At 38.4% G+C, this 10,716-nt stretch overlaps 1 protein-coding gene across 2 annotated transcripts; it reads left to right on the top strand.

Moving 5' to 3' along the window:
- Window positions 1–6,500: 6,500 nt before the first annotated feature.
- On the top strand, window positions 6,501–8,914 carry LOC112276406 (uncharacterized). Of its 2 annotated transcripts, none has more exons than XM_024507691.3 (3): window positions 6,501–6,809; window positions 7,685–7,906; window positions 8,236–8,914. In XM_024507691.3, the coding sequence occupies exons 1-3, from the start codon at window positions 6,776–6,778 to the stop codon at window positions 8,442–8,444; spliced, it is 465 nt and encodes a 154-aa protein (XP_024363459.1). In that variant the 5' UTR covers window positions 6,501–6,775; the 3' UTR covers window positions 8,445–8,914. The 2 variants fall into 2 exon arrangements, with proteins under 2 accessions (XP_024363459.1, XP_024363458.1); XM_024507690.3 differs by having other exon boundaries at window positions 6,502–6,809; window positions 7,643–7,906.
- Window positions 8,915–10,716: the final 1,802 nt, after the last annotated feature.

Here is a 10,716-nt window from a genome sequence, read left to right as displayed (position 1 = left end):
AAACTCTGCCAATGGCAGAAGGATTGTCCAATCATCTTGTTGGTAGTTGATGGTACACCTTAAATACTGTTCCAAGACTTGGTTTACGCGCTCTGTTTGTCCATCAGTTTGAGGATGGAAAGCTGAAGATAGCTTTATGTCCACTTTTAAAATCTTGAAAAGAGTCCTCCAGAATCTCGACACAAATTGAGTTCCCCTATCCGATATGATATCTTTAGGTAATCCATGATAGCGATAGATATTATCAATGAAAAGCTTAGCTGTTTCTTCACCTGTGATAGATTTTGTACATGGCATAAAATGTGCCATCTTGGTGAAACGATCTACTATCACAAATATAGAATCATAAGATCTTGAGTTTGGAAGATCTGTGATGAAATCCATAGAAACAGAAGACCATGGTTGTTCTGGTATAGGTAATGGCTGAAGAAGTCCGTAAGGTCGATGTCGAGGAATTTTTGATCATGAACAAATATCACATGATTGTACAAAGTCTTTGACTGACTTCCACATTTGTGGCCACCAAAAATCTCTTGATATGAGTTCCAGAGTCTTATTATATCCAAAGTGCCCTGCTGCTGGAAAGTCATGACGTGCTTGAAGAACACGCAAACGTGCTTTTCCTTCTGGAACATATAGGCGTCCTTCAAAATATAATAGATTATTCTTGAACTCGAACTTAGAAGAATCATGAGACTTGGAAGAATTATTCTCGATATCATGAACAAGAGGGTCTGAGGACATACTGGATTGGATTTGCTTGAGAAAAGTTGAATCAACAGTCAGTGTTGATTTCATTGCTCGGAGATGAAATTGCTCCAGTTTCAAGAGGACTGTTCTTTGTTGCTCAAAAGCTGCATCTCCTTCTTTTGGTGCAAAATAAGAACGTCTAGACAGGGCATCAGACAAACCTTGTTGTTTTCCTGGCCGATAAGTGATAATGAAGTCGAATCTTGACAAAGACATACTCCAACGAGCTTGACGACGATTCAACATGCGTGCTGACATGAAATACTCGAGGTTCTTGTGATCTGTATACACAGTGACTGGACTAGAAGCACCTTCTAGATAATGACGCCATTCTTGAAAAGAATCCACGATTGCAAGAAGTTCTTTATCGTGGATCTCATAATTGATCTCGGCTGCTGAGAATTTTCTTGAATGAAAAGCTATCGGATGAAGTTTGTCATCTGTTCCCATTTGTGATAAAACTGCACCCAAGGCAAAATCCGATGCGTCTGTTTCCATAAAAAATACCTTGGAAAAGTCAACACGATATAAGACTGGTGCAGAGACAAACGATGTCTTCAAGGCTTCAAATGCTGCTTTCGCTTCTTGATTCCATTGGAATTTATCTTTACTAGTCAAGCGTGTAAGTGGAGCTGCAACTCGTGAGAAGTCTTTGATGAAGATCCGATAGTAATTGGCAAATCCCAGGAAACATTGGACATCTCTTACAGTCTTTGGAATCTTCCAATCCATGATTGTTTGGACTTTCTTAGAATCCATCATAAGACCATCATTTGAAATGATGTATCCTAAAAAGTCAACTTGAGTAGTGTGAAATACACACTTTTCTATCTTGGCGTACAATCCTGCATCTCTAAGTTTTTGTAATACTTGACGAACATGTATTTCATGTTCTTCAACATTCTTAGAATAAATCAAGATATCGTCTAGGTAGCAGACGACAAAATTGTCTAAGAATTCACGAAATACATCATTCATGAGATGTTGAAAAGCAGCTGGTGCATTCGTGAGTCCAAAAGGCATGACATTGTATTCAAAGTGTCCGTACCTGGTTCGAAACGCAGTCTTCCATTCATCTCCTTCTTTGATCCGTACTAGATTATATGCTCCTCTTAGATCTATTTTTGTATAGATCTTAGCTTGATTTAACTGGTCAAGGAGTCCTGATATCAAAGGTAATGGATACCTGTTCTTGATTGTGATCTTGTTGAGTCCTCGATAGTCAACACACATTCGTAAAGATCCATCCTTTTTCTTTACGAATAAAATTGGAGCTCCTGCTGGAGATTTTGAATGGCGTATGAAATTCTTCGCTAAATTCTCGTCAATATATGTCTTGAGTTCAGCCAACTCATCTTGCGATAAACTGTAAATTGGTCCAAATGGTGGCTGAGTTCCTTCCTTGAGATCGATTGAACAATCGTATGGGCGATGCTCAGGAAGAATATCTGCATTCTTTTTCTCAAAAACGTCTCGATAATCCTGATATTGACTTGGAATGCCACTTGAAGTCTTTACGCTTTCAGAAATAGGTGCAGCATAAATAGCAAAAGTTGATCCTTCTTTTGCTGCGTGTATAAATGCTTTTGCACCTATAAGTGTGGGTTTTACTATACTAGACTCATGGTTTTTTACTTGATTAATAGAACTGTTACTAATGCTCCGAGGAAAATCAAGTTTACGAGAAATCCAATCTATTCGAGGATTATACTTTTCTAACCATGATAAGCCTAAAATTACTGGATTAGAGGGAGATCTAATTATATTAAAAATTACGCAACTACTATGACCATTTATTACTACATCTACAGGAAGTGTTTCGTGAGTTACATCTCCAGAAGACAACGGACGACCATCTATGACTTCTACGTGTACAGGTTTAGTTTTTTGTATTAATGATATTCTATGACATCTAGCAAATTCTTCATCTAAAAAACAAGCTGAGGCTCCTGAATCTATCAAGGCAGAGGCTTTGTAATTATTAGGTCCTAAACGCACATCTATTATAAAACAATGAGATGGTTCTGAGGAGAGGATAGGACCTTCATTAGAAGTTGTACAAGATTCCAGCCGCACGGTCCCTATTGTAGCTGGACGTACTCGTTTTCCGACATACTGTCTTCTTTGACAGCCGTACTCCTCATTTTGTAGTTACGTCGCTTCTTTGGACAATGTTGAGCAGTGTGCTTAGGTTCTCCACAATATAAGCACAATCCTTCTTGTCGACGACGAGACTTTTCTTGCTCAGTAAGAGGTTTGAAACGTACCGCATCAATTTGCATATCCTCTACTTCTGAAGGTATGTGTTGAGGAGACGTCGGTGTTGCCATTGAATTGTAGTAACGTTGAGGCCTACTTGTGCGACTCTCGGATCGAAATTCAAAAAGTCGATTGTCGCACTTCACAGCAAAGTCAATTGCTTGACTCAATGTTTGAGGATCAGGTAAATTAAGCATCAATTTCTTTACCTCATATTGTAATCCGTGGAGAAATTGACTCACAAGTGCGGCATCATATTACTTGATATCAGTTGCAAGTTGTCGAAATTGCGAAGCATATAATGTTACTGATCGATTGCCTTGTCGCAAAATACGGATCTTGTTGGTTGCAACACGAATTGCATCATGTTCTCCAAACATGGATCGAAACTCCGCCAAAAAAGCCTCCAGATTATCCAATATTGGATCTCGTCGTTCAAGAAAAGATGAAAACCATGACAATGCTGAACCTGAAAGAAGTGTACCAATGAATCTAACTTGTGACCCTGGAGTTGGATAGCTCTAGGGTTGAAGTTCAATCACTAATTGGACCTGATTGATGAATCCTCGAAACTTGGATCTGGTACCATCAAACTTCTCGGGCAAGGCCACTCTCGGTTCTCTAACACTCGAAGGGTGTTCCATTCTGGGAGAAGGGACATGGTTTGGTGCAGATGTTGAAGCAGCCCCAATCATCTCTATATCTTCACTTCCTACCATTCTTGTTGCTCCTTGTGGTGGTAAATTGAGTTGATGCATCGCAAGCATTAACTCCCTCAATTGTTCTTGCATCTGTGCCATTGCACTCTTCATTTCAACAAGCTCTGCCATAGTAGCACTTAGAAAAGAGAAGATTTCTAATAACGCTCAAAACAAATAGAAGAGAGGAATTGATAACAAAGAAAATACTAAGAACAATATCAGTTTAAAAGAGGGTAATCCGCAACTTTTAATACGCTTATGTCTTATCAAGAAAAAGGGGTAATCCACTCTTAATCAAGAAAAGACAAAGCTCTCATATTGTAAGTGTACTCTTGTCAATCTGTCAAGGACAAGAACTCGATGAAAGCTAAAGAGTAAGTGAGACTTTTCTCAAAGAAATAGGACAAAATAGAAATATGTATATTAAGAAAGAAATTAGAATGGCTATTGCCAAAATACAAGAAAACTAGAGACCCTTGAAACTAGACTAGAAGCAAGAAAAGAGTTGACAAGAGTGAAGAGGGCTTCACTCTTGCCTCTATATATACTATCTAACTAGAAGCCACATGGCGATGTTCTATATGACCTCCAATATATGTTGACTTTCTAGGCCACATGCCTTTGCTTACAAGGCAAGTTTTCTATGGATGGACCACGTAGTTAGCTTGTTCTTTAAGCTTCCAACATGTGTGGCACATGGCTAACTTGTTGACCAAGTTTCTAGCCTAAAAGTCAACTATAGACTCCTATAAAGTCAAAGCAGCGTCTATGAAGCTTCTAAGAAGCTTCTCTAGAAGATATTACACAATTAACCTACTTTTATCTACTTTTACATACTTTTATCTATTCATATAGGTAATTATATGTATGTCCGTGACATAAATAAGTTTTTGCAAACTTAGAAATTATTGCCATAGCTTGACTTGTACATCTTCAATCAAACCTTTGTTCTTAATATCTTTCAAAGAGTTGATTATTGCATACAATGGACTGAGCAATAAATTGTTCTAATGAGTCTATTCTTGACATCATCAACAATAAATCTTTGACGTTATATTTCAATCCATATGAAAATTGATTGATAAGAATTTTGTCATTTCAATTCACGTTGCAAGTAAAGATATTGGAATTTTGTAGCATATATGGTGGCTAAATGTGATCCTTGTTGTAAAGATAGTAGACAATCACTTTCTCTACATGTAGTTGTAAAGTCTTTTAAGAATGAATTTAAAACATAAAAGAGTTCCGAATTTTTTTCTATTTAAGATGAAAATTAAGAGAGAACACTCTTGGATAGAAGTGCAAATGTGAATCCAACTTGAGTAAATCCATTAGGATATTGCGATGGATGCAATCTTAGAAAGAACTTTATCTATTGTAAAAATCCTCAAAACTTTGATCTTGTTCTATCAAACTTCTTCAGCATACTTATGCTTCCCTCTTTCATATTTATAGAAATAAAGCTTATTGCATTCAATTGTGAACTTGATATACTTGCTTTTCTTAATTGTATAACTTAATACTTGCTTATTTAAAAAATTAATAAATAATTAATAAATAATTAATAAAGTTAGATAATTAATAAAAAAATAATAAAAGTTAATAAAAAAAAATAATTTATGAGAAGCAATTAATAAATTAATAATAGTAATTAATAAAATTTAGAGAAGCAATAAGTATAACTTTTATTAATTATTTATTTAGTCTAAATTTTATTATTGACTTCTTTTATAGGTGTAGGAATGTTACTTCTATGGTTTTCATTAGAAATATGTGAGATTCCAATCTTAAGAGTGTTGGCAAGCTTTAGAAGATTTGCAATAGTTGCAAATCTATTTTCACTTCTATCGTGAGTAGCATCCATAATTTTTTTCTTTTATATATGACTCAAATAAACTCACAAGTCAAGTTAGAGGAAGGTAATCTCTAATCTCTAATACCAAATGAAAATTTCTACAAAGAGTCATAATCCACTCTCTATAAGAAAAACTATCAATGTTGAAAAATTAAAAGTTAGTTTAAAATTGGGTAGTCTACAACCTTCAAAATACAATGATAGAAGTAGTGTAATCCACTCTTAAAATAAAACAAAAACAACAAGTTAGCACTCTTGTCAGATTGTCAAGGACATGAATCTTAAAGAACTAAAAGATCAATAAACTCTTGTGTTACTTAAAAAGACTAAAAAATTACTAAAAGATGGTATTATATTAAATTAAAATAGCTATTACCAAAGAGAAGAAGACTAGAAAGTTTTGAAACAAGAGTAAGGACTTTATATGTGCCATAATGTTATCAATGCAAAATGGAATTGTAAAAGATTTCACATTCACTATCTACTTGCTCTTATGCCTTGTAAAATTGACTTCTTCACAACTAAGCTTCTTATAGATTAAGCAGTGCACTGAGAGGGCCTAATTTGTGTTCTTATCTCATAGATTAGGCACAAGACCAAACTTTGTCCATATAATAGATTTCCAAGGTGTTTGCAACTCGTTCACCATTGTAAAATTGACATACATATCCCTCTGTATGACTAGTGTGACTATACACTCATTATGAAGTTCCTCCCCAACAGATTGGAGAAAGACCATTGAGGCATTATTTTAGGGCATCTTCCAAAGCTTATTCTAGGACTTTTTGCAGAAAAACCCTAATTTAAAGTGGCCTGCCTACAACAGATCCATAGTAACAAACGCCTTGCATCCAAAAGGTGCATCCAAAAGGTACATCACACATTCATCCAAATCGTTCATCCACCAGCGGCACCGATTCTGAAAGAGCTCCTCCGGTGTCACTTCGTGTCTGCCCCGTGCAAGCAATTGTAGTACATGGGCTTTGTCAAAGCCCAAGTTCTCTCAAGTTGCAGCTTCCGTCTCGTCTTCACCTTCTCACTTGGCGAATGTGAGAGCCTTAGGCATTGCGGATTCGATCGCAAGGAGTTGGGTCCACAAGGTGTTGAAGGTCCAGAGGCGATGTTGCGGGGAGGGTCTTGAGGGAGGGGCATAGCAGATGTGGGAGCGGGCTTTCGCAAGCTTAGGCTTTCAATTCACCTGGTTGCACTCATGGGTGCCAGTCCCAAGACGTCACTTTACGTCGGTACGCCGCTCTTTAAGTGCTTCGTGTTTCTTACGTGTTTCGCTGATTTCTGAAAGGTTAGAATGGCAGTAATTTTTTGTTTTTTGTTTTTCTCTCTCAATGTTCTCTTGAAGCAATGAGAAGAAGAGATTGTACTGATCGAAATCTAGCATTTAAGGATTCTGAAAAATCGTGGTTGAATTTGTGTTTGAAAATGTTGAGCTGAGGTTGAGGTAGAGGCTGTTGTTCAAGTCGCATGTCTCAGGAGCGAATAGTATGGAAGTACTATTCGTCATTGATAGGGCGAGGATGATATGTACTCGATGGTTCTTTTCAGCACTGAACTGCTGTCAAGCGGAGAGGATAACGTTTCTGCATTTGCCGGTTTCATGTAGTACTGGTATAGTTGAACTTGAATTGAGAATTCAATTCCATAGTCGGGATGTTATAGAGATAACCCTAAAATCTTAAACCTTAATTAATTTTCATGATGATATTCTCAAGAGGTATTCACTGTCTTGATGGTAACAGCGCTCGGTTTCTATAATAGATAGGGAGAAGACACATGAGTAGTACCGGATGCAGCGATTTCAAGGATTGCATTGTTGAGATTAATACATTGAATTCTTTCATAATTTATGACTAAACCAGCTCAAAACCTCGATGAGAGTAATAGCGCTTTTCTTTAAGCAAAGATAATGACGTTGACAAGAGTCGTACGGTGTCACATCTGTAATATATCTATCTATCTATCTATCTATATATATATATATATATATAAGAGTTGGGATGCTCGGCGGTGCTAGGATTCAGAGGTGGAATTCAACCTTGAGGATGCCTTTTATGTGGAACAGGTGGTTTGGAGAAGAATGTAACTGAGCAAGTCGTGCATGCAGCTTCCATCCCCTTTGGTGATGTCAAGGATATTTCAATGCCGTTAGACCAGGCTACACAGAAGCACCGTGGATTCGCTTTCATCACTTATTTTGAGAAAGAAGATGCGGCGGCCGCAATGGACAACATGCACAATGGTGAATTGTACGGTCGTGTTCTCACTGTAAATTATGCACAGCCTCAGAAAATGAAGGGTGGAGAACAAGGGTGGGCCTCTCAAGCAGGTGTGGACTGCTTTTCTTTGTACTCTAGAGTAGATTTCATCAAAATTAGTTTGTCCTAATCTTCAATCAGTATAGGAGGTAAGGTGACCCCAACATTTCACGTTACACCAAGTTGGAATTTAGGCGAGGTAAGTGGATTTTTGTGCTCTTGGTTTCTGTGAGAGCTATTCTTTAGCAAAGTGAGCACGATGCTGAATCTTTAGGATTGTCACTGTAATGACGGATGCTTTCGTGATATGGAATTCCGGTAGTTTGTGACCTATTGCGGTGATTTAGGCCATTGTGCTGGTAAAAATGAGAAAATCTATTTACCTCGTGTGCGTGTGCAGTGTGGGCGGACGCCGACACATGGTTCGAGCGGCAGCAACAAGAGGAGGAGATAAACCGTTTGAATGTGGAGCACCAGGCGACTGTGAGTGCCGCCGAAGAAGCGGATAGGAAGAAATTACAAGAGGCACAAGAGGGGGAAACCGAACAAGGTGATGCCGCCGAGGATCCCATGGCTGCAGCCGAAGCCGAAGCTCTGAAAGTCACTTGAAGAGATTCCATCTTGTTTATTTTTTTATCAATGTAGATGCATTATACGTCTTTGAAGTAGTCGGCAAGCAGTAATGTCCATGTCAGACTTGGAGGGAAATACAACGCATGGGCATTTTGGATGCTGCGAGAGCTGAAACTGTGAACGAATGACGGACCTACATTTGAAGACCTATCCTTGACAGCCTGGAGTAGTAAAGTCCTCATCAGCAGTCCTCAGGAAGCTGATGGAGCTTAATTTTCAGCTATTCCAAGAACTCTATCATTCAATGTCAACTAAGACTTTCACATTGTAGTGCACTTGTATACTCTTATAGGTCTCAAAGGGTGACCGGAAAGGTGCTTCTTCCATGGGCTGAGACTTCTGTTGCCGAGTGGTTTCTATTTAGCTCCATTGATGAGCTTCTGAAAACTGTTACAACTGTCATTTTGGAGATATTGCAGAAACATCACACACGTGCTTGATAATCACATGAACTCAGGTGCTGTAACAAGATTTGTCTATTCGCATGAGCATTTCACTCGCAAGTTTTATAGCTTATGCTCAACAGCCATGCATTAGAAGGTTTTTGAACAAAACTGCTCAAAATTAATATAGCTTGTCCTGAAAGTAACAGCTACATTTTGTTCAGGATCACACCAACTCATAGGGATGACAACATCGTCACAATCCGCAGAACGCCAGGCTTTCACGAAATCAGCAGATATGAGCCTCTATCCGGTCTCAATAAAGCCTGTGGGTAGAGTATATTATTAACTAACATGATCATCCTCATACAAGTATGTGGTACAAGTAGGAGTCGTGCACAATATAGTGCAGTGCCACTGCAACTGCCACAAATGTCACGATGATGTTCACGCCCACGTTGATCCCGCGCCATGCCAAACGACCCGGCCCAAAGTCCCTGGCGTACACCTATCCAAGGCAACAACGAAGGCAGCATTATTAGATTAGATAACCAACAACTTTCAGCACAATGTTAAGCCAGCTCCCTGGCTTGGATTCGATGAACTCTAGAAACCACGCAGTAGCTCCAACATGAGAGAAGTCTAAAGGTGAGATCATTCCACCCATCTTTAGGGTCATGTGATGGATAAGTCCACCTTGCAGGCAGAAGGCTGGCAAGGCTCCTGTGACGGCAATGAAGTTGCCCACAATTATACTCACTCCCGAAGACAGAAACGGCCCAGGATAACAGACAGAGTACAATCACTCGTCTTGTCTTCATATAACTTGGAGAACAATGTCACCTTGGGTGCAACGAAGGAGTCCAGAAACTCGTACACAGACGTCACAAAGATCTGCACTCAGTTCGTCAGCAGCACCTACTGCTTCAGTATCATTGTTTCGGGAGTTGTAACTTCCGAAGAGGTAGAACAAAAGCAGAGTTCATTATTAGGAATCTCTGCTTAATAACAACAGACGTGCGAATATGGGAGGTAGTTAGAGAGGATACATACATGAAACACCACAAGTGCTTGTAGACAAGCGGCGATGTTTGCTAGTAATATGGCCCAGCTCGGGCCAGATAAGTTGAAGATCGTGTATGGGTACACAAAATTCCCGTAGGCCCAATATCCAACTACAGTGAGCACAACCAGCGGCAATGTGCCCACTGTGAACTGCAGACTCAGTACCTTGCAAATGTTGGCTCTGGCTGGGCTTTCAACAGTAGCTTGCATGAATTATTTTTTAAAAATTAAAATATCATTTGGTGTAGTTGTACACACTGACTGTAATCGCAGCACGTGATGGTAACTATCTGAGTGTATATTATAAAGTAAAATAGGTGCTTTCGCTTTTCTGATGATGAAGTTACTTGAAACTAGGGGGCTTTTTGGGTATGAGATTGAGTTATGGCTTCCAAAGAATGCTGAGATGAGGGATCTTAAAATAGTATAATTAGGAAGAAGAAGATATCAAAAAAGAAAGTAACCTCCAACGCAAAGACACTTCACTTGAGTTGGACAAAACAACAATCTAATATAATTAATCATCATTGAAATGAACACATGTCATTTTCAAGTGTTTTGGCATCATTCTTGTAACATTTGAGAGGATTTTACACAACATGTAATGAACATATATATTTACTCTAATAGTTATTTAAATAATATGAATAAGTAGAAGTAGATAAAAGTAGATTAATTTCATAATATCTTCAAGAGAAGCTTCTTAAAAGCCTCATAGACATACTTTCACTTGTATACATGTCTATAGCTGATTGATAGATTAGAAACTTGGCCAACAAGTCAGCCATGTATTGTATGTA

This window comes from Physcomitrium patens, chromosome 24, assembly GCF_059467195.1.
Source record: "Physcomitrium patens ecotype Gransden chromosome 24, ASM5946719v1, whole genome shotgun sequence".
Lineage (NCBI taxonomy): Eukaryota > Viridiplantae > Streptophyta > Bryopsida > Funariales > Funariaceae > Physcomitrium > Physcomitrium patens.
Note: the sequence above shows the minus strand (reverse complement) of the source record. Positions and strands in the feature narration are given on the sequence as shown.

Excerpts from the sequence above, each read along its gene's own strand:
- LOC112276406 (XM_024507690.3), top strand. The coding sequence starts at position 6,776 with ATGGGTGCCAGTCCCAAGACGTCACTTTACGTCG. Across the intron at positions 6,810-7,642 it reads CAAGACGTCACTTTACGTCG|GTGGTTTGGAGAAGAATGTA; the intron begins GTACGCCGCTCT and ends TATGTGGAACAG. Across the intron at positions 7,907-8,235 it reads AGGGTGGGCCTCTCAAGCAG|TGTGGGCGGACGCCGACACA; the intron begins GTGTGGACTGCT and ends GTGCGTGTGCAG.